Source organism: Equus caballus, chromosome 8, assembly GCF_041296265.1.
Source record: "Equus caballus isolate H_3958 breed thoroughbred chromosome 8, TB-T2T, whole genome shotgun sequence".
NCBI lineage: Eukaryota > Metazoa > Chordata > Mammalia > Perissodactyla > Equidae > Equus > Equus caballus.
This window is the reverse complement of record NC_091691.1, coordinates 21,770,222-21,794,808: the sequence shown is the minus strand read 5'-3', so window position 1 is coordinate 21,794,808 and position 24,587 is coordinate 21,770,222. Positions and strand designations below refer to the sequence as shown.

The following is a 24,587-nucleotide window of genomic DNA, read 5'->3' as shown; positions in this document are numbered from 1 at the left end:
GGGGGAGCCCTCAGTCAGTCTCATTGTCACAGCGCTGCCCATCCATCTGTCTCCCTCTGACCTGGGGGCGCCTGGGCCTGTTTTCCCTCCTTGCTGGGTGGGCTAAGTGCCTGAGGAGGCCCCGCAGGTGTCCACACGTATACCGAGGAACTGAGTACACAGCAGCTCCCAGCCGCTGACACCCCCACCCCCCACCCCCAGACCTGTGTTTGCTCAGTGGCAGAAGTGAAACCCGAGTGTGGCTCAGCCCTCGCCTTGCTGGGCGTCCCTGAGCAAGTCAGTCCCCGCCCCGGGTCTCTTTCTCCTCGCTGCTCTCCTTGACTCTGAGTTCCCAGGCCACTGAGAACAGAGAAAAAGGGAAAGAGGCTCAAAAGACAACCTTTACCCCTTGTAAAATGCTATTTGCTTAACAAACGTTCGTAAAGCTTCGGCCATGTGCTGGCCCCTTCCGAGTGCTTTGCAGGTATCATTTCATCCTTACGTTGCTCCTACGAGAGAGGTACTGTTGTCATCCCCTGCTTAATAGCTGGCGAGATGGAGGCACAGAAGGGGCAGGCAGTGTGCTCAAGGACGCAGCTCTAGCACGTGAAAGCCCTCCCAGTCGGGCTGCGGAGGCTGCGAGTTTGACTGGAGGGCCCCTTGGGAACAGCAGGGCTGTAAACCCCCCGCTGAGGGGGTGGGTGGGACTCCGGATCCAGGAAGTCAGCTGAGGCGCTCTGAGTTTCGGTTTCCCGCTCCAGGCACAGGAGTTTCTCTTTCTCCTCCTCCTCCTGCTCTGCCATTAGCTGTGACCCCAGCAGCCAGCAGGCGCGATGGGAAACTGGGAGTCCCATCTGTACGAAGTGTCTGCTCGGAAACTGGATGAGTTTATCCAGGAGTCCCTGCTGCCCTATAAAGAATGTGAGACACGGATCGACTGGACGGTGACCGGCATCTGCGCCGCCCTGCAGAGAGCCGAGCAGCTCACCCTGGAGAAATGGGTGGCCCAGGTGAGTGGAGGGCTGGGGCTGCGTTTCTGGGAGCCAAGAGATTCCACGGCCACCGGAAGGCAGGGAGACTTGGTGCTGAGCACCTACTATGTGCCAGGGCCTGGGCACACAAGATGATGGGAGATGGGGTAGAGCTCAGGAGCAGGGGCTCGGGAGCCAGCTCTGTCCCTTACTACTGTGTGACCCGGGGCAGGTTACTTAACTTCTCTGTGCCTCAGTCTCTGAATCTGTAAAATGGGAGAGAATAGTACTCACCTCAGGGTGTTATGAGACTTAGGCATATGGTGTTTTTAGCACAGAGCCTGGTACATAGTTAGTGCTCAATAAATTAGCTGTGATTACTCACTACTATTGTGTCTGTCGTCCCCGTATTACAGGGAAGTAAACTGAGGCTGGAGGACTTCAGTAAAGCCACCCAAGGTACCTCTGGTTGCTCAACAGCAAGGGGGTGGGGAGCTCTCATCAGTTAGCAATGGTCAGTGCTATGGGCAGGAATCCCGGGGCTGAGGCGGAAAGTTCTAGACCTTTGGGGAGGAAATGGTGCTGGGAAGCTGCCAGGAGCTGAGGGAGGGGTGTGGTTCGAGTTCCCCCCATGCTCTCCAGCGCCCGGCTTCCCACGTCTCTGCTGTCACGTGGCTCCTGGCTTCTGCCCTTACACACACCCAGTAGCCCTAGCAACAAAGACACCTGGACACTCGGTGTCCCCCTCCCTGGCCCAGATAAGGAAACTGAGGCATGAGGAAATTAGTTAATAGCAGGCATCAGAGCTGGCATTTAAACCCAGGCAATCTGCTTGGGAGCATGCGGGCTTAACCACCAGGCAATCCTGCCTCTCAATATTGTTAACTTTTTCCTAGTTAAAAGAAAACATACAATAAGAAAACTGCAGAGCTCTAAGTGCACAGCTTGGTGGATTGGCACACACAACATACATGTGTAACCTACACTCAGATCAAGAAACAAACCTTCTCACCCCCAGAGCCCCTGGACCCCCGACAGTCACACCTCCAACCCCAGGCAGCCGCTCTCCTGCCTTCTAACAGCATAGATTCATTTCACTGGATTTTTAACTTTCTCTAAATGTAGGGTGACCAACCATCCCAGTTTGTCCGGGACTATGGGGTTTTCTGGGACATGGGCCCTTCAGTGCTAAAACTGGGACTGTCCCCCATAAACTGGACAGGTTGGTCGCCCTATATAAGTGAAATCATGCACTGTGTGGCTTTAGTGTGTGGTTTTTGTGACCCATCCTGTTTATGAAATTTACGTCATTATGTGCAGGTGGTGTGAATCGCTGCCTTGTTGTACGTGTATCCATTGTGCGGATACACCGCATTTGTCCATTCTATCGTTGATGGCCATTTGAGTTGCCTCCAGTTTGGGGCCAGTATGGAATGTGCTGCTATGGGCATCCTGATTCAGGTCTTTGGGTGGACAAATGGATACCTGTCACTCAATTTTAAGACTATGGTGACATTTGGGGCTTTTGCTGGAGTTGAGAAATACTACTGCATGCTGGGGTGCCCTGTGACCCCCATAGGTCCAGAATCTCACATCTTCTCCGTCACTGACAGGGTGGCTCCTATGGACGGAAAACAGTCTTACGGGGCAACTCCGATGGTACCCTCGTCGTCTTCGTCAGTCACTTTGAAAAATTCCAGGATCAGAAGAGAAGCCAACAGGAAATCCTCAACAAAATCTGCAGGTGCCTGGAAGCTTATCAGTCCACAGACCTGGTAGCCAAGATAGAGATCCAGAGGCCCAACGGTGGGCTCATCATCAAGGTGTTCACAAGATGGCAAAGCGTCAGTTTTGCGGTGCTGCCTGCCTTCAATGCTCTGGGTGAGCCCTCCTGGGTGTATGGGGGCAGGCACAGATCTGGAGGAGTTTGTTGAGAGTGCAAAGCCAAAGAAAGGGGTGGTGGGCAGCTATGCAGGTCCTCTAGGCTGGGGATACCACTGGTGCTTTCCAAAGTAGGGGACCATAGACCTTCGAGCCAGGAGGTCTCTCCTACCTGGGCTTACTCTCTTCTCTAGAACTTTTCCCCCATCTCCTAATTGACCTTGGAGAAAACGTTCTAGACTCTAGAATCTAGAGGAAATCTCAGACTGTGACATGCCCACAAATCACCAGGAAACCTTGTTAAAATGCAACTTCTGATTCAGAACATTGGGGGCAGGACCTGGGATTCTGTGTCTCTAAACAGTGCCGTGATGCTGCTGCTGGTCTGTGGGCCACACTTGGGGATTTAGACTAGAATAAATGTTGGTTAGAGGAAGAGGATGGGGCACACATCTGGGAAAAGTTCAGCTGGGGCAGGCATTTGGAGTCTGCCTTCTCACCAGGTGAACATCAAAGCAAGGCCCTAGTTTTGAACTAGGAATTTGGATTAGCATAGACCAAGAGCCTTTAAAGTCCACGAGCAACTGATTGGATGGATGGATGGATGAATGGATGATGGATGGATGGATGATTGGATGGATGGATGATGGATGGATGGATGAACAGATGGATCACTAGATGGATGGTTGATTGGATGGATGGATGAATGGATGGATGGATGATGGATGGATGATGGATGGATGGATGATTCGATGGATGGATGGATGGATGGATGATGAATGGATGGGTGGAAGGATGATTGGATGGATGGATGGATGGGTGGATGATGGATGGATGGATGAATGGATGATGGATGGATGGATGATTGGATGGATGGATGATGGATGGATAGTTGGATGGATGGATGGATGAATGGATGATGGATGGATGGATGACTGGATGGATGGATGGATGGATGGATGATGGATGGATGGGTGGATGATGAATGGATGGATGGATGGATGGATGGATGGATGATGGATGGATGGATGGATGATTGGATGGATGGATGGATGGATGGATGATTGGATGGATGGATGGATGGATGGATGATGGATGGATGGGTGGATGATGAATGGATGGATGGATGGATGATTGGATGGATGGATGGATGGATGGATGATGGATGGATGATTGGATGGATGGATGGATGGATGGATGATGGATGGATGGATGGATGATGGATGGATGGATGGATGGATGGATGGATGGATGATTGGATGGATGGGTGGATGATGAATGGATGGATGGATGGATCCAGACAGATCACTGGATGGATGGTTGATTGTATGGGTGGATGGATAAGACTTGGGATAGTCACAGCTTAGTCTCAAGCACAGGTACATATACAATCGCAAACTTAAATGCTAGGGATGAAATTCCATCCCTCATTAAACAAATGGGGAAACTGAAGGAAAGGACTATTCCCAGGGCCACATAGCCAGTTACTGACAGAGTTAGAATAAAAGCAGAGGTCTTCTAAGCCCCAGGCCAGGGGTGCCTTTAAGATGGTGACACAGACACACCTTAATGACTCACATTCACAGAAAAGTGACCCAGGTCAGAGAAGAATGCACCAGTTTGGAAACTAGGCAGCCCTGAGTCCTTCCCTTGGTCCCACTAGTCACCCACTTTTGCCAACTGTAAGATCAAGCTAGAAGCAGCTGGATTGCAGGACCTTTAAGAGGAGAAGGGTTGAGTGTACATGCCTGCCTCAAACAACAGCGGGAGTCAGGTGAAGAGACAAAGTGTGACTCAAAATTCGTAGGAAATCCTATGTTCTCTCATCTTGTTCAGAGCATGGCATTTGGAGACCAGGCCAGAGCACCCTCTGCTGGGCTCACCCTCATGCAAGGATGGTGTGACAGGAGAAATAAGCTCTTCCTCACACGGAGTATCCAGAAGCTGCCACCAGGTGGTCGTAGTCTGGCCCGCTCTCCACACCAGCTCCAGGCAGGCTTCCTCCAACTCTACCTCTCTCTCCACTGCTGTGTGCCACCACTGCTCTCTCCCCGGGTCTTTGACCCAAAGTGGGATTTCTATTTACCTGACTGCCTGGTGTGCCAGTTTCCTCACCTGTAAATGAGCAGTTCATTGCAATAACCACCTAAGAGTGTGTGTGGCTTCTGTATTTCACTGTATCTGAAGCGCTCGCACTGTGCCTGATGTGGAGGAAGCGCTCAACGAACGTTAGCTACCTTACTGCCAGTATTGAGAAGGATGCCATGCTCTTTCCTTCAACCTCCCTGCATGCCCAGTGCCCAGAACTGAGACTGGCTGATGATAGGAAGTCAGTAAACAAAAAGAACAAGCTGGCTACCATCTCCTGTTGTTTATCTAAGGGTGTTTGTAAACATGGAGCTCGGCTAGCAAGAATGGAAACCCTTTGATGAACTCCTGTGGCCTATTGACATCTCTCCCATTGCATTGGCTTCCTCACCCCACACCAGTGGTTCTCAAACTTCAGTGGGTATCAGAATCACTGAGGAACCTAGTGAAAATACGGAGGCCCGAGCTCTCTCCGCTTGGGGATCAGCTCTCCCGCAGAGCGGATCTGGAACTCAGAGGCCCAGGCTCATCGGCACGGGAGGCTCCTGGGCCTCTGTTCCAGGGTCCCGATAGGAACCCCAGTTTGGGAAGCACTGTCGTGCATCACCCCATTTCCCAGGGTCCAGCTCTGCAGGGACTGCGCCTGCCCACTGGCCTCCATCGCCAGCCTCCAGGGCCCTGCCTCCACCTGGCCTGCCCCCTCAGAGAGCCTGAACCCTTGTCTCTGAAACACAGCCTTCACAGGATGGGCTCAATGGCAGAATACACTGTATGTGAGACATGAACTTTATTTTCCTCCGGGTGTGTACCAACTTGGGTAACACCATTTTTTTTTCTGATCCATAGTTATTTTAATTATTAAGGCTCCATTAAATTTTATTTATGTATTTATTTTTTCGGATGTACATCATCTTTCAAATTCTGTGTACATTACATCATGTTCACCACCCAAACGCTAATTATAGTCCATCCCTTCACATGTGAGCTTAATCACCCCTTTTGCCCTCCCCCCTCCCCCCTTCCCCCTTCCCCAATGGTAACCACCAGTCCAATCTCCAAAGCTATGTGGGTTTTTTTTTTTTGTCGTTTTTATCTTCTACTTGTGATTGAGATCATATGGTATTTGACTTTCTCCCTCTGACTTATTTCACTCAGCATAATACCCTCAAGTTCCATCCATGTTGTCACAAATGGCCGGATTTCGTCATTTCTTATGGCTGAGTAGTAGTCCATTGTGTATAAATACCACATCTTCTTTATCCATTCGTCCCTTGATGGGCACCTAGGTTGCTTCCATGTCTTGGCTATTGTGAATAATGCTGCAGTGAACATAGGGGTGCAGGTATCTTTATGCCTTTGTGTTTTCAAGTTCTTTGGATAAATACCCAGCAGTGGAATAGCTGGATCATATGGTAGATCTATCCTTAATTTTCTGAGGATACTCCATACTGCTTTCCATAGTGGCTGCACCAGTTTGCATTGCCACCAGCAGTGAACAAATGTTCCCTTCTCTCCACACTCTCTCCAATATTTGTTATTTCCTGTCTTGTTAATTACAGCCATTCTGACCGGAGTGAGGTGATACCTCATTGCAGTTTCGATTTGCATTTCCCTGATAGCTAATGATGTTGAGCATCTTTTCATATGTCTCTTGGCCATCTGTATATCTTCTTTAGAGAAATCTCTGTTCAGATCTTTTGCCCATTTTTTAATTGGGTTGTTGGGTTTTTTTTGTTGTTGAGCTGCATGAGCTCTTTGTATATTTTGGATATTAACCCCTTATCTGATATACGGTTTGCAAATATCTTCTCCCAATTGTTAGGTTGTCTTTTCGTTTTGTTGATGGTTTCCTTTGCTGTGCAGAAGATTTTTAGTTTGATGTAGTCCCATTTGTTCATTTTTTCTTTTGTTTCTCTTGCCCGGTCAGACATGGGACTTGAAAATATGCTGCTAAGACCAATGTCGTAGAGCGTACTGCCTATGTTTTCTTCTAGAAGTCTCATGGTTTAGGTCTTACATTCAAATCTTTAATCCACTTTGAGTTGATTTTTGTGCATGGTGTAAGGGAATGGTCTACTTTCATTCTTTTGCATGTGGCTGTCCAGTTTTCCCAACACCATTTATTGAAGAGACTCTCCTTTCTCCATCGTATGCTCTTGGCTCCCTTGTCGAATATCGGCTGTCCATAAACGTGTGGGTTTACCTCTGGGCTCTCAATTTTGTTCCATTCATCTGTGTGTCTGTTTTTGTGCCAGTACCATGCTGTTTTGGTTACTATGGCTCTGTAGTCTATTTTGAAATCAGGGAGTGTGATACCTCCAGCTTTGTTCTTTTTTCTCAGGATTCCTTGGCTATTCGGGGTCTTCTGTTGTTCCATCTAAATTTTAGGATTCTTTGTTCTATTTCCACGAAAACTGTTGTTGGAACTTTGGTAGGGATTGCATTGACTCTGTGGATTGCTTTAGGAAGTGTGGACATTTTAACTGTGTTCATTCTTCCAATCCAAGAGCATGGAATATCTTTCCATTTCTTTGTGTCTTCTTCGATTTCTTTCAACAATATTTTATAGTTTTCGGTGTAAAGATCTTTCACCTCTTTGGTTAAGTTTATTCCTAGGTATTTTATTCTTTTTGTTGCAATTGTAAATGGGATTGTATTCTTAATTTCTCTTTCTGCTACTTCATTGTTAGTGTATAGAAAAGCCACCAATTTTTGTACATTGATTTTGTATCCTGCAACTTGACTGTATTCCTTTATTATTTCTAAAAGTTTTTTAGTGGACTCTTTAGGGTTTTCTAGATATAAAATCATGTCGTCTGCAAAGAGTGACGGTTTCACTTCTTCTTTTCCAATGTGGATCCCTTTTATTTCTTTTTCTTGCCTGATTGCTCTGGCTAGGGCTTCCAATACTATGTTAAATAAGAGTGGTGACAGTGGGCATCCTTGTCTGGTTCCTGTTCTTAGGGTGACAGCTTTCAGTTTTTCTCTGTTGAGAATGATATTTGCTGTGGGTTTGTCATCTATGGCCTTTATTATATTGAGGTGTTTTCCTTCTATACCCATTTTATTTAGAGTTTTTATCATAAATGGATGCTATATCTTGTCAAATGCTTTCTCTGCATCTATTGAGATGATCATGTGATTTTTATTCTTCATTTTGTTAATGTGGTGTATCACGTTGATAGATTTGCCGATGTTGAACCATCCCTGCATCCCCGGAATGAAACCCACTTGATCATGATGTATGATCTTTTTAACGTATTGTTGTATTCGATTTGCTAGTATTTTGTTGAGGATTTTTGCATCGATGTTCATCAGTGATGTTAGCCTGTAATTTTCTTTTTTTGTGTTGTCCTTGTCTGGTTTTGGAATCAGGATAATGTTGGCTTCGTAGAAGGAGTTAGGAAGCCTCCCCTCCTCGTCAATTTTTTGGAAGAGTTTGAGAAGGAGAGGTATTGTCTTCTTTGAATGTTTGGTAGAATTCACCAGGGAAGCCATCTGGTCCTGGACTTTTATTTTTTGGGAGGTTTTTGATGGCTGTTTCAATCTCCTTACTGGTGATCAGTCTATTCAAATTTTCTACATCTTCTTGGTCGAGTTTTGGAAGGTTGTATGTTTCTAAGAATTTATCCATTTCTTCTAGATTATCCAATTTGTTGGCGTATAGCTTTTCACAGTATTCTCTTATTATCTTTTGTATTTCTGAGGTGTCCGTTGTAATCTCTCCTCTTTCATTTCTGATTGTATTTATTTGAGCCTTCTCTCTTTTTTTCTTGGTGACTCTAGGTAAGGGTTTGTCAATTTTGTTTATCTGTTCGAAGAACCAGCTCTTGGTTTCATTAATTTTTTCTATTGTTTTTTAGTCTCTATTTCATTTATTTATGCTCTGATTTTTATTATTTCCTTCCTTCTGCTGGTTTTGGGCTTTGTTTGTTGTTCTTTTTCCAGTACCTTTAGATGCGCTTTTAGATTGTCTATTTGGGATTTTTCTTCTTTGTTGAGGTAGGCCTGAATTGCTATAAACTTCCCTCATAGAACCGCTTTTGCTGTATCCCACAGATTTTGGCATGTCGTGTTTTCATTTTCATTTGTCTCCAGGAATTTTTTGATTTCTTCTTTGATTTCTTCATTGACCCAATCATTGTTCAGTAGCATTTTGTTCAATCTCCACATTTTTGTGGCTTTTCTGGTTTTCTTTCTGTAGTTGATTTCCAGTTTCATACCTTTGTGGTCAGAAAAGATGCATGGTATTATTTCGATCTTCTTAAATTTATTGAGACTTGTTTTGTGGCCTAACATGTGATCAATCCTGGAGAATGTTCCATGTGCATTTGAAAAGAATGTGTATTCTGTGGTTTTTGGATGGAATGTTCTGTATATATCTACTAAGTCCATCTGGTCTAACGTGTCCTTTAAGGCGAGTGTTTCCTAATTGATCTCCTGTTTGGATGATCTATCCATTGGTGTAAGCGGAGTGTTAAAGTCCCCTGCTATTATTGTGTTATTGTCTATTTCTCCTCTTATGTCTGTTAATAATTGCTTTATATATTTAGGGGCTCCTATGTTGGGTGCATAGATATTTACAAGTGTTATATCTTCTTGTTGGATTGTTCCCTTTATCATTGTGTAGTTCCCGTCTTTGTCTCTTATTACAGTTTTTGATTTAAAGTCTATTTTGTCTGATATAAGTATTGCTATCCCCGCTTTCTTTTCTTTGCCATTTGCATGGAATATCTTTTTCCATCCTTTCACCTTCAGTTTGTGAGTGTCTGTAGGTCTGAAGTGTGTCTCTTGTTTGCAGCATATACATGGGTCTTGTTTTTTTATCCAGTTGGCCACCCTATGGCATTTGATTGGAGCGTTTAGTCCACTGACATTTAAAGTAGCTATTGATAAATACGTATTTATTGCCATTTTGTCACTTTTTCTTTTTTTGGGGTGTTTTAGTAGTTCTTCTCAGTTCCTTGCTTTTTCTCTTGCTCTCTTCCCTTGTGGTTTGATGGCTATCTTTAGTAATATGTTTGATTTCTTTTGTCTTACTTTTTTCCTGCTTGTTATAGGTTTCTGGTCTGTGGTTACCATGAGGATGCTATTTAATATACTATGCACATAACAGTCTATATTGGGTAGATAGACTCTTTAGCTTGACCTCTTTCTAAAAGCTCTACTTTTTCACTCCCCTCCTCCCACATTATATGTTTTTCACACCATATATAGTCTTTTGTTTAGTGTGTGTCTATCCATTACCCTCTTATCATTGAAATAGGTGATTTTAGTACGTTTGTCTTTTAACCTTCATATTATCTTCACAGGTAGTTGATCTGCTGCCTTTACTATATTTTTACCTTAAAAGTGATTTTATTGCCTGTTTTTTGTTGTTGTTGTTTTGGGTTTTTTTGATAATTTTTTTAATCTCTATTTGTGGTCATTGCTTTCCCACTTAAATAAGTCCCTTCAGCATTTCTTGCAGAACTGGTTTCTTGGTGATAAACTCCTTTAAGTTTTGCTTATCTGGGAGGCTCTTTATCTCTCCTTCCACTTTGAATGACAGCCTTGATGGATAGAGTATTCTTGGCTGTAGGTTTTTTCCTTTTAGCACTTTAAATATGTTGTCCCATTCTCTTCTCACCTGTAGGGTCTCGACTGAGAAGTCCACTGATAGCCTGATGGGCTTCCCTTTATATGTCACTTGTGGCCTTTCTCTTGCTGCTTTTAGGATTCTCTCTTTGTCTTTAATTTTAGACATTTTGATTATAATATGTCTTGGTGTGGGCCTCTTTGGGCTTCTCTTGTTTGGCCCCCACCAATGTCTCAGTCTCCGGAGAGGATCCTCCTCTCACCAAGATGCCCCCAGAGCCCACCAGGTGAGTCTTGTTTCACCAAAGGACAGTCAGCCTTCTCTCTGGTGATTTTAGGTTGCTGCAATGAGTGAGTTTGCACGTGGGCCCTTTAAGACTTGGGTCTTTTTGGCTTTCAGCCGATAGCTTTTCTGGGGATGTCCTCGCTGCAGTTAATAGCCAGCAAGGCCAGACAGTAAGACCCCCGTCTCAGTTGGGCTGAGTCCGAAGGATGGTTATAGCAGTATCGCCCCCGCTCCAGACCTCACTCCTCCAGGGAGGGCTGCGTACCTTAGGATGGCTCCCGCCTGGCCAGCTGAGAAGCTCCACTGCTCCCAAAGGTGGCTTTTTTCCTCTCCGGCCGGATTTACTGCCTCTTCTGCCTTTGTCAGGACTGTCCCTTGTCGTGGAGGTTCTTTTTATCCAGTTTTCAGTTTTCAATCCAGGGTAATTCTTCCAAAAATTGTTGTAACCTGGTTGTGTTCGTGGGAGGAGGCGAGTTCAATGTCTGCTCATGGCGCCATCTTGACAAGATCCCCCAACACCATTTTTAAAGATACCATCCCGTCCTACTAATTTGGAATGCCCCCTTTTTCATTTATAATTGTGTTTCTTGTCCCTCCGTTGGGTTCTGCTGATCTGGTCTCAAGCCAGCACCATATCATTTTCATGATGGCCATTTTAGACTACATTTTATTATCTGGCAGGGCAAGCCACCCCTCACCTTTTCTGCAAGCACCCCGGTCCTCGTACAGGTTAAGCTGTTGGCGTGGGCCGTCAAACCACAACCGACCTTCATCATTGTCTCACTGAGGCCAGGTTATGCGAACACCAAAAGTCCCGTGTTTCTCTTTCCCACCAGGCTTGAGAGAGCATCCCAGCTCCTGGACCTACCGAGAACTCAAAAGATCATTGGATATGACAAAAGCCAGCCCCGGCGAGTTCTCAGTCTGCTTCACAGAGCTCCAGCAGAAGTTTTTCAACAACCGTCCCAGAAAACTGAAGGATTTGATCCTCTTGGTAAAGCATTGGTATGAGAAGGTAATTTTCAAACTGCACATCTGTGGCTGACACCCATTCCTTTTTATGGAGATATTTACATCCAGCAAAGTACAACAATCTTAAGGATACAGTTCAAAGCATTTTTATATCTTCTTAAACAACACCCAGGTCAAAAGAGGGCACAATTCCTGCACCCCAGCAGGCTGCCTCTGCCCCCACCCACCCCACCCCCAGCCAACGCTTCCCCCAAACGAACCACTGTGCCAACATCTGCTGCCACCAATTAATTCTGCTTGTTTTTAAACTGGATATCGACGGAATCCTGCCGAACGTACTTTGTGTCTGCCACCTTCTGTTCAACAGATGTGTGAGAGGTTCGTCCATGTGGTTGCAGTTTTTCCTTGTTTTCTAGTATTCCGTTGTATTTATATCCCACACATTTATCCACTCTACAGCTGATGGGTATTTGGGTCATCTGCAAATGGGGGCTATAATGAATTGGTTACTATGCATATTCCCCTATATGTCTTTTTGTGAATTTAAGCCCTCATTTCTCATGGGTAAATATGCAGAAGGGGAATTGCAGGGTTATAAGGTATACGAATTAGTAGGTATACCTGTATCCATAGACACATGGCATACATATGTATGTATATGTGTGTACATAATGAATATATATATATTTTTAACTTGAGTAAATACTGCCAAACAGTGTTCCCAAATGTCTGTACCCAATTACACTCCCATTAGTGATGCAAGGCCGTTCCAGGTGCTCCCCATCCTTGTCAACACTTGATATCGTCAGTCTATCGAATTTTAGGCGTGGTGTCATTTTAGTCGCTGGTGGAGGCCAGCAACTTTTTATAGATTCTGGTTTCCCAATTTCAGACCCCTGGCGTGGGAGGAACGGGGTCCCCAAATTAGCCACGGCCCTTTTCTTCTCCCACAGTATGTGAAAAAGGAGGGGGAATCGTCCCTGCTTCCCCTGTACGCTTTGGAGCTGCTTACCGTCTACGCCTGGGAACAGGGGTGCGGAGAAGAAGACTTCGATACAGCTCAAGGCATCAGGACTGTTCTGGAGCTGATCAGGCAGCAGGAGAAGCTGTGCATCTATTGGACGGTCAACTACAACTTTGAGGATGACACTGTCCGGAACATGCTGCTGAGCCAGCTCCGATCGTCCAGGTACAAACCCTCCCACGGCCCCCTCCCTTTACCTCTTAGTCTGCATGCCGGGCTGGACCCGCTTAGAATGAGGACCCCGCCCCATCCTCCCCTGCCACAGATGCTCCCACAGTATGCCAGCAGCAGTGGGGAAGGAGGCCAAGAGAGGCCTGTCTGAAAGAGGGAAGCCTGACCAATGCTACTCACATGCCAAACTGTTGTCACATTTTGTCCCCAAAACCAACACGAGGAAGGTGCTTCCCCTGGAGAAGGAAGGGAGAGGCTAAGAGAGAAGAAGTTTGGCAGGAAGGGGAGACCACTTTATTATGTTGTTAATGGAACATCTCCGTAAAGCAGAGAGCCAGCAGGACCACATGGGGTGGGCATCTTAGACAAAGCACCCCAGCAATGGAGAGGAACCAGAGGAGTTAGAATCCAGGTGACCAGATGTCCAGTCTAGGCCTCTTTCCCCGAAACGGATTTCTTCTTCCACAAGCCGCCCAACTGATTTTTATTTTTAATCTAATGAAATCCATAGGCCAGTAATATTGGATCCAACTGACCCAACCAATAACGTGAGCAGAGATAAGATGTGCTGGCAAGTGCTGAAAGTAGCGGCTGAAAGCTGGTTGTCGTCTCCCGGCCTGAGAGAGTCACATGGGCCAACCTGGAATGTTCTGGTGAGAGGGCTTTCCAGTTACAGCCTGTGTCCTGCTGCAGGGAGGGCACCCTGGACACCGACTGCAGTCCTACCCAACCCACCGTGTGTTTCCTAGGGCCGCTGTGACAAACTACCATGTGCCGGGGGCTTAAAGCAACAGAAATTTGTTCTCTCGCAGTTCTGGGGGCTGGAAGGCCAAGATCAAGGTGTTAGCAGGGATGCGCTCCCCCTGAAGGCTCTAGCGGGGGGTCCTTCCACGCCTTTTCCAGCTTCCCGTGGTTGCCAGCAATCCTTGGCTTGCGGCAGCATCGCTCCAGCCTCTGCCTCCATCGTCACAGGGCCTTCCCCCTGTGTGTCTTCAGAAGGGCTTCCCTCTGTGCCTGTCCGTCTCTCTCTTCTTCTTAGAAGGACCCCCTTCTCTTGGATTAGGGCCCACCCTAATGACCTCATCTTGATTACATCTTGCAAAGACCCTATTTCCAAATAAGGTCACCTTCACAGATCCTGGAGGTGGAGACTTCAACATATTTTTTGAGGGGACGCAATTCAATCCGTAACACACCATTTGGGGCCTCCCCGTCTATGAAAATGATAGTGAAGTGCATGCAAGATGGAACCAAGAGAAAAGGGGACATCTGAAGACAAGAGATTTCAATTAATTTCTGTAAGACAGAAAGCCGATGAGAAGGTGGTGACATGAAACGGAGCCCCAGGGAAGTGGGTGGCAGTCCTGCCTGCTGATGCCGGGACAGGCTCTGAGCTCCGTCCAGGCAGGCGTAGGGCAAGGGGGAGAAGTGGGGCTGGAAACAGGGGAACTGCTCAAGGGGCAAACAGGTGCACCTGCCCTCCCTGCCCCATCCCCCAAGTCAACACGGAACCCGCTGTGCCCTCAGGGCTCATCCGAGGAGGGCAGTCCAGCCAGCACATTCTCAGGTCTGACCACCGAATCCTTCAGCTTTCCTGGGGGTCTCCGAGTGGAGGTGTGGGGACCAATGTATCATGTGAGGCCAGATGGGTCAACCAAATTCCACATTTCACAGACGCAGGACTAATTTATGTCCCGATTATGGGGGGCAGAGCTCAAGATTCTATTTGCACAGAAATTTGCAGGCCAATTAAGCAAAAATCTGGGATGCAAACGTAGGCGTCAATGAGCTTACCCAATTCATGGGGCCCTGGAAGTGAAGGAACCTGTGCACGGAGAGAAGCCCTAGTTGGATCCAGAAGGAATGTGATGCTCTGAGCCGGTATCCTGTGCCCCACCCCCCGCCCCTCCTCTTGCTGGCCTCCTGGTGTTGGCTCCCTGACCCCAATTTTGCTGGCTTCCTAAGATAGCTTTTTTTAAAAAACTATTGCCCCCTAACATTTTATTCTGAAAAGCTTTCAAATGTATAGAAAAGTTTGCAAGAATGATTCATTGAGCTCCTGTGTGCCCTTCCTCGGGCTCCCCGAATGTTGAACACGTTACCACGGTTGCTATGATACAGCCTCCGTGTGTGTGTGTGTGTACACACTTATCATCACCATCACTATCAGTGTTGTTCATACCGAGCCATTTGAGAGTCAGCTGCCAGATACCTCTCCTCTGTACCCTTACGTGTTTTCATAGGCATCTCAGAGAACAAGGACATTCTCTTAGGTAACCACGTGTAATGATCAAATTCCGGAGATTCAGATTAATATACTATTATTGTCCAAATATAATCCATTTTCAGATTTTGCCAATCATTCTGAGAAAGTACTTTATAACCACTTTTTTCCAACCCAGAAGCACACACTGCATTTAGTTCTCACGCCTCTCCTAAGTAGCGTTTGATACCTGCTTTTGTCCTTCTGTCTTGCCACCCCATCAACCTCTATTTCCAGGCCTATGAGACCATCCCTCTTACTACAGCTGTTGGAGGCAGTCCAGGCCCAGGAACCACTACATAAGGTGGTTCAGGCCCTGGAGGGTGCGTGCACACAGGCATGCACACACACATGAACACACACATGTGCACCCATGCTCACACACACCACAGTATTCTTCCCAGCGGAGGGGGCAGTACTGCCAATGAATTTGCCTTCAAGGGGACACTGTCCTCAGCAACTGCAAGGTCCACTTACAACATCTGAGGGCAGCCAAGGTCGACCTTCAACTTTCAAGCTGCCCATCCCTCCCCTTCCCCCAGGTGAGCCCACCCATCTTGTTTGTGCTCGTGAGCAAAAGGACAGCATCAAGGCAGAGCAGTATATTCGTTTCCTCCTACTGCTGTAAGAAAAAAAAAAAAAAAAAACTAGAGACTTCACAGCATAAAATAACACGAATTAATAAAACAAGGCTCCAGGGGAGAATCCACTTCCTGTCTTCTCCAGCTTCTTGAGGCCGCCCGCAGTCCTTGGCTCATGGCCCCTTCCTCCATCCTCAAAGCCAGCGGTATTGTCTTCTCTCCTTCTGACCTCTGCTTCTCTCTCTAGAACGCTGACGTCCTACCTCTCTTTTAAGGAGTCTTTAATGACATGGGGCCCACCTGGATCATCCAGGATACTCCCCTCATCTCAAGATCCTTAATTTAATCGCATCTGCAAAGTCCCATTTTCCATATAAGGCAACCGATTCACAGGTTCTGGGGGTTCGGACGTGGCCATTTGGGGCGGGCAGCCGCTATTCTGCCCCCCACAAGCAGGAAGCAGACTGCCTTTGCAGCCTGAGACCCGCAGGGGAGACTGGCCATTAACAGGTAGCACAGGGAGCAGACACAGTCTCAAGCGGGGTGTCACGACCTCGGGGGGCACGGGACGACCCCACCATCTGAACTTTTCTACTGGAGAGGAGACAGCTGCGCTTCTGTGCAGGTATCAGACCCCACTAAGAAATCTGAATAGGGTGTCTTTCCAGAATTGACCACAGGTGCACGAGAGTGAAGAGGTCCCCGCCTCCATGGTCCCCTTTGATTAGAGAGCAGAGAACCGTCCCTTCAGGCTGAACACACAGCCCCTCTGGACCCAGCGCAGCCTCTCTGCTGGACGCTTAGAGGGGACAGCATGCCCCGGGGTAGGCCTGGGGAGTGGGTTGAATAGTGTCCCCCAAAATTCATGTCCACTTGGTTCCAAGAATGTCACCTTCTCTGGAAATAGGATCTTTCTGGTGTAATTAGTTAAGATGAGGTCATCCTGGTTTAGCATGGGCCCCAAATCCAATGGCCTGTGTCCTTACAAGGAGAGACACTGTGACACCGAGAGCAGATGGCCACATGACGACAGAGGCAGCGGTTGGAGCGCTGCAGCTCCTTTGCTGGAGCCACCAGAAGCTGGAAGAGGCAGGAAGGACCCTCCCCTGGAGCTTTCAAAGAGAACACGGCCCTGCTGATACCTGGATGTCAAACTTCTAGTCTTCGGAATCGTGAGAGGACAAATTTCTGCTGTTTGAAGCCCCCAGTTGTAATTTGTTATGGCGGTCCTGGGAACCAATCCACCTGGGCCCATGGTGTTGAATGGAGGCTGATAGAACCTGGAAAAGGGATTCATGTGATCCTCAGAAATCTACAATGCTACAGTAAACGGGAAAATAAGGAAGGAACAGATGAGTAAAAGGTGCTGGCCGTTAGTAGACGATGCCAAAACCAGAAGTGGAAATCAGAGAGCAGTTTGGAGCCAGGAGTATTACAAACCCGTGGGGAGAAAAATCTAGGTCTCTCCCAGGATGTCAGAAGGGGCAACTAGCAGAGGCTTTGTTTCTGGCGGGCTGTGGGTGTCACCCTACACTCTCAGGTCTGTTCTCGGGATAAGTCAGTGCAAGAACCGAAGATGACAGGGGTACCAGCATGAGGGTTGGAGCGCGGGAGGGAGAGGCGGGCAGAGGGCCCAGAACGGGCAGGGGCCACTCACAGTGAGGCTCTTCCATCTTCCCCAGCCAGCGCCACTCTACGTGACCCCAGGCCATCTTCTAGATACATTCATCATGGACTTTCTCCAGCCCAACAAAGTTTTCCTAGATCAAGTCAAGAAAGCTGTCAACATCATCTGTATATTCCTTAAAGAAAAATGCTTTCAACATTCACCTACAAAAGTTCAGAAGGTTGTCAAGGTGAGTAGAGGCGCTTCTCTTAAGGGAATGCTGGGCGGGAACTAAGCGGGATTGTCCCTCTACAATACGCATCTATCAGAAGCTGGAGGGCAAAAGGATGAGGGAGCGCAGCTGGGGAGATGGGCAGCTAGGAGACTGATGTTCAGTGGTGGGTGATAATGCATGGCTCGTGTCACTGACCACACACTTCTGACTCTTGTGATAGCTTCCCAGGGCTGCTGGCCATCCTTGGTGTCCTTGGCCTGTGGCTACATCACTCCAGCCTCTGCCTCCGTCTCCACATCACCTTCTCTGTTATCTTCTCTCTTTCTCTTCTCTTCTAAGGACGCCTGTGATTGGAGGGCCCACAGATCCCTAACTTAATTACACCTACAGAGACCCTCTTTCCAAATAATGTCACACTCTCACACTTCCAATAGACATAACTTTTGGGGGGACCACCTTTCAAACCACTGCAGATTTTGAGCTCAGTGTGAACTGATCCAAAAAGTGACCTCTTTCCTCTTTCCATGACTAGAGCCCGATTCACCCCAACAACCTAGCTAGAGATTCAGCAGATTGGACCATTCTTGTCCATGGCTCGAAGGCCATGGGCTGACACGCTTCCCTCCATCTGTTGAAGAATGAAACGCTCTGCTCTGGACCCAGCCCTAACTGGACCCTAACTTGGAACCTACCCTGGGCAACATCATGAATTAGCCCAACTGGTACCAGCCCACAGGGCTGAGCGGCTCACGGTCTAGAAAATGCCATATCTCAACTTGCCTTTCTCTACTAGGGAGGGTCGACCGCCAAAGGCACAGCTCTGAAGAGCGGCTCTGATGCCGACATCATCGTCTTCCTTAGCTCGCTTAACAACTACACCTCCCAGAAAACGGAAAGATGGAGAATCATCAAGGAAATCCGTAAACAGCTGGAAGCCTGTCAGCGGGAGAAGGAGTTTGAAGTGAAGTTTGAGATTTCAGAGCGGAAGGCTCCCAGAGTGCTGAGCTTCTCTCTGAAATCCAGAGAGCTCAACGAAAGTATTGACTTTGATGTGCTGCCTGCCTTTAATGCGTTAGGTAAGATCCCCAGACCTCAGCCGCTGGAGGAGGAACGCGGATTCTGGAGGGATGGCAGAAGGGGATGGAGGGAAAGCAATGGGACTCAGTCATGGGGCCAGTGCCCCCAGCAGGTGGCATTCATACCTTACACCTGTATACACTTTCATTCTCATTTAAGAATCCCAAGGATGGCCAAGATCCACATCTTCTACTCCCATGATATCATCCACAGTATCTATCAAAGAATGGGGTATCCAGGAGTTCTGTGCACATTTCTAGATAAATTTCCTCAAGTATTAGTGGAAGAAAGTAAACAACAGCCTGGGGGAGGAATTCTGAGGCAAAAACAGGAAATCTGGGTGTTCGCCTCCAATCTTAGGCAAAAATCTCCTTTAGAAATTCAATTCACGGGTGGCAAACACGTAATGGTGTATTAAAAGAAACCACAGCAATTTCAGGCATTTCCCAAATCCGAATCAAGAAGCTACGGCACCTTCCCTCTGAATAGTTCTTAGTGTCTCTCAGAGAGGAAATAACAGTATCGATTGGGGGCTGGCTAACTTTTTTTGTAAAAGGCAAGATAGCAAATATTTTCAGCTTGGAGGGCAATTAGGTCCCTGTCACAACTACTCAACTCTGCCATTGTAGCCTGAATGCAGCCATCAATATCACCTTTACAAATGGGCGTGGTTGTGTGCCAATAAAACTTTATTTACAAAAACAAGCAGTGGGCCAGATTTAGCCTGGGGGCCATAGTTTGCAAACTCCAGATCAGCATTGTCCAAAGGGCCTTTCTGTGATAGTGGAAATTTCCCATAATCTGTGTTCTACATCCACTGAAAACTTGAAATGTGGCTAGTGCTAATGAGGAACTAACCTTTTTTATTTTCCTTTAATTAGTTTGAATGCAAATAGCCACACTGGCTGGTGGCTACCATATTGGATAATACTTTTATGGTACCACCTGTACTCCTGTAGATCACAGAACTGTTTAAATATCTCATTACTCTGGAGATGCTCCCAATATCTTAGACATCAGGAATTCAAATATACTAATAGAGTTGAAAGAAATTTCCCAGAATTAAATTCTATTTGTCAAGAATGTTTTGAAACCTATTACTTTCTGTACATATTAAGGCATAATGTAACTATCTCCCCCATGCCAGGTCAACTGAATTCTGGCTCTGCACCCAGCCCCAGGGTCTACGCTGAGCTCATCCAGCTGTATAAATCCTCGGACGCCCTCGGGGGAGAGTTCTCCACCTGTTTCACAGAGCTGCAGCGCAATTTTGTTGACTCCCGGCCCACGAAAGTGAAGAGTTTAATCCGCCTGGTGAAGCACTGGTACAAACAGGTATGCCAGCTCTCGTTCCAGCCCTCTGGTTATGGTTTTCATCAGGACTCTGTGGCCATGAAACCAGCGCCTCTCGAGCGCTCCATGCGCCCACAGCCTCCTGCGCTGGGGGCAGTGTGAAAGGAAACTCAAGAAAAAGGGGTCCCTGCCCCCCAAGTAGGGACTCTGCCTGCCTTAATCCTGGGTATCTGTGCGGAATTCCCATCCCGAACCCCACTAAGATGGGTCAAGCGTAGAGCACCTCCCACCATCAGAGCTGCTACACGTGGCTTATTTTACCTTTGCTCTGACCAAAGAATTCCGCAGGAATCCAAGTTATCCCGCCTACGCAGGCCAGGTGAAGTTGGGATCTGCATATGCCTACAAGTCGCCAGCATGGCTTATCCGCCGCTCAGTGCCCGTCACCATTAGACACTGATTAGACACTCTCTTGGAAGGCAAGTCGGAGCACCAGGCGTGCCCGGAGGCTGCATTTTCTGTGCTGGTTAGCCTCCTTTCGCTTCCATCAACTGTCTGGCGCACAGGGTGGTCTGAGGATCTTCATGGCAGCAAACATCCAGCTCAACATCAGCTCTTCCTTGCGATGTGTCCTTTCTGTGTCCAGCTCCCTGAAGCCTGAGATGGAGACTGAGCTCTGTGGCTTCCATCCCAGAAAATCTGAGAAATGGCTCTACAGCCCGCCCCAGGGCACTCAGAGTGTTCAGGGCTACGGTGTGACCTTGAGCAAGTCACTTCACCTCCCCAAGCCTCAGGCCTTCATCTAAAGTGGCAATCTCTGCCATTTGGTAGCCAGCAGTGTTGGAGGATTAGTAAGGACATAGGGAAACTGGCCCCATAATTAGGACTCACGGGGGTTTTAGAAAATGGTACCTAGGTCATCACTCTGGGAAGTCATATATGGCCAAAGCACACTAAAAAACCTGCGTGTGCTGGCCACAAGCTGCTGAGTGAGCCCCTGCAAACCCGCCCCGCTCAGACCCCCGCAGACCAGTCCCCCAGCACCGCATCTTGTGACTCAGTTGCCCAGCCATGGCCCCAGCGGTCCTTAACATGCAGTCTCTGTGGTTCTGGCTGAGCCCATCGCACCTCCCTGCCTTACCCAGCTTCATCTGACTTTCCCACTCTTCCCTCAGTGTGAAAGGAAACTCAAGAAAAAGGGGTCCCTGCCCCCCAAGTACGCCTTGGAGCTCCTCACCATCTATGCCTGGGAGCGTGGGAGCGGGGCGACGCAGTTCGACACGGCAGAAGGTTTCCTGACGGTGCTGGATTTGGTCACAAAATATCAGCAGCTCTGCGTCTTCTGGACCGTCAATTACAGCTTCGAGGATGAGACCATAAGGAACTTCCTCCTGACCCAGATGCAGAGAACCAGGTGCCCCAGACCCTACCCCCTCCTCCTCATAACCTGATTTCCTGCAGCACCGTGTCAGCGACCTGGATTCTCCACCCACGGGGTCAGGATTCATCATTCCTCATGTGACCCCGCGGGAGGACTGCGCTAACCACAGAACCACCCAGTCTCCAGGGGTGGAGTCCTAGGGAAGCAGGAGAAAACATGCTCTGGGAGGAATAGAGAGGGGAGAACCAAGGTGCTGGGTCCCTGAGTTGCTTTTATGTTTCTAGGTCGGAAGGAAAAGCGTGGACTCATTAGCAGGTCTAAGTGGTGTGGAAGTTGGGAGGTGTCCCTGAGAAATGACGCTATCGTTCCCCATCGATTTAGTCTGCAGGGTTTCTGTTAGACCAGGTTTCATCTGCCCTTTCAGATCCACATCCCACAAAACCTTTATCCTTCAAGAATAGAAAGAAGGGGCCAGCCCGTGGCTGAGTGGTTAAGTTCGCGGGCTCGCCTCAGTGGCCCAGAGTTTCGCTGGTTCGGATCCTGAGCACAGACGTGGCACCGCACCTCAGGCCATGCTGAGGCAGCATCCCACATACCACAACCAGAGGGACCTACAATTAGAATATGCAACTAGGTACTGGGGGGCTTTGGGGAGAAGAAGAAAAGAAAGAAAAAGATGGCAACAGATGTTAGCTCAAGAGCCAATCTTAAAAAAAAAAAAAGAAGAATAGAAAGGAATCTTAGGGTATCTGCTCCATGCCACCAGCAAGGGACAAAAACAATGGAAGTATGGAAAAGACAGGAGCGTTGAGAAAGAACAGAGAAGAAGAAAGAGAGGACCAGATCCGGTGGGTTACCCACCAGGGGTGTGCCCTACTTGACATTACAGTTGATTGAATTATACATCATGCTTCAGTTGACAAAGCATGGAGAAGATCTTTATATTATGCCATGTGTATAATCATTAACAGTTTTCAAAGCTTTTTTTTTTTCTGCTGAGAGATATTGGCCATGAGCTAACATCTATGCCAATCTTTCCTCCACTCTATATGTGCGTCGCCACCACAGCATGGCTTGATGAGTAGGGTAGGTCCACACCCGGGATCTGAATCCGTGAACCCCAGCTGCCCAAATAGAGTGCGTGAAACTCAACCACTATGCCACCCAGCTGGCCCCTTTCAAAACTCTTTTGACAAATATGATTTAATTCTAGGAAATTACTTAGACCTGCAATCGTACATTTGAATTGCTGACATCTAAGATATGAGGGCATGTTGTTTTATTGCTGAGAGTAGAAAGGACCCCCAATTCTGAGGCCACTATTCTGAAAAGCACCCTCTAATGCTTCCTAATCCCTTGCATAGGCCCGTGATCTTGGACCCAGCCGAACCCACTGGTGATGTGGGCGGAGGCGACCGTTGGTGTTGGCATCTTCTAGCAAAAGAAGCTACGGAATGGATGTCCTCCCTCTGCTTCCAAGACGGCAGTGCACACCCCGTACAAAAGTGGGAAGTGCCCGTAAGAATAATCTAAAAGAAATGTCATCCGGAGTGTGCCCTGCGACAGACTTAAACCAAAGAGCTTCTCCTGCTGTAGTTTCCACTTGGAATTCATTCAGCCACAAATAACAGAAAACCCGACTCAGGAGCGTACACTTACACAATTGGTTTTTTCTGCCCATTACGAGAAATCCTAAGGCAGGCAAACCAGGACTCACCCAGCAGCTCCATCGAGCTTTCTCCATCCGCCACTGCACTATTGGCATTTGGGGCCAGACACTTCTTTGTAATGGGGGCTGTCCTGGGCAGCCTCCCTGGCATCTAGCATCCCCACTAGATGCCAGCAGCACCCCTCACCCAGTATGACAATCAAAACAGCAGGTCTAGACACTACAAAGTGTCCCTTGGGGACACACTCATCCCCAGCTCTTTCTGGCTGCACCCTCTTTAGGTATTGATTTTAGTCCTTATGGCACTGAAAGTGGCTACTGCTGCTCCAGGCGGGGTTCGGGGTCCAGGCAAGAAGAACAGGGAGGAGGGAGGCACCTATGAGAAGCCTCATCCAGCAAATTCTCTTACATTTCATTGCCCAGAACACTCACATGGCTACCCGCAACATAAAAGTGGCTCCAAAAAGGGGGGTGAAGACAACTGTGGATGAGGGTTGGTGAGCCAACCGAGTGCCTGCCACACCTGTGCACGGCTCCACCTCCCACCAAGAGACCTGCCCCCAGGTCTGCTTGTTCTCCGCCAGGTTCTTTCTCGAGGTTCTTTCAAAGCAGAGTTCTCAGCCTCAGCAACTATTGACATTTGGGGCCAGATAATCCTTTGTTGTGGGGGGCTGTTGAGCAGCATCTCAAGTCTCTACTCACTAGATGCCCCTCCCAGTTGTGACAATTAAAACTGCCTCAAGACTGCCTCATGTCCTATGGGGAGCAAAATTGCCCCCAAATGAGAACTGCTTTAGAGGAACACCCCACCCCCACTCTGGGGTCAGCTTTAGTTACCAGGATCTACACTGTCAGCAAGCACCCAAAAATTGTCCCCCTGGTAATAGTGACCCTCTCAGATACAGTTCTTCCTTTTTTTTCTGACTCTTTTAACCAATGGTTGTAACTGCTTGGGATATGTATTCTCGCACATATATTTCTTTCTTTCTAGACAGTGCAGACGCCAGGAAGTTGTGGAGCGGGGGTGCATCCTATTGTCAATGAGATGTTCTCACTCCGAAGTCATAGAATCCTGGCATACCAATGCTAGAAGAAGCTTCTAGAGGTCATCTGGCAACTGCTTTTAAAGAATCCGTTCACTATATAAAAGACTAACCAGATCCATTCTTCCATTGACGGTCCCCACGGCTCCCTCCCTTGTTTCTTCAACCCCTCTTGAAATCAAGACCGCCAAGTTCTTTTTGTAAAGTCTCGCCTTGCTGAGCTCTCACTCCGTGAGTGTACCTTAATTAAAAAGAGTTGCTTTCATCCAGCTTTCTGTGCACCATATTTCTGTCCACCATTCTGGATTATTCCAATTAGCTCCTTCTTTTTCCTTCAAGTCTTAGAAGCGGAATCTCTCTGCATTCCCAAAGTGAAGCCCTCTGCCTGCCCCTTGGCTCCCATAGTTCTACGATCTTACTCTCATACTCCTCCACCTCGCCCACCTCCTGTCTCTTTCCCTCCGTACACAGAATCCTGTCTGCCCCTGCC

At 47.7% G+C, this 24,587-nt stretch overlaps 1 protein-coding gene across 1 annotated transcript; it reads left to right on the top strand.

Moving 5' to 3' along the window:
• The first annotated feature begins 697 nt into the window (after positions 1-697).
• Positions 698-24,365, top strand: OAS2 (2'-5'-oligoadenylate synthetase 2). Its single transcript, NM_001081773.1, is given in 10 exon segments — positions 698-989; positions 2,564-2,831; positions 11,619-11,797; positions 12,708-12,943; positions 13,461-13,602; positions 17,476-17,649; positions 18,428-18,710; positions 19,859-20,046; positions 21,180-21,418; positions 22,750-24,365. Coding segments are annotated over 10 exon segments (2,055 nt in total). The 5' UTR covers positions 698-812; the 3' UTR covers positions 22,919-24,365.
• Positions 24,366-24,587: the final 222 nt, after the last annotated feature.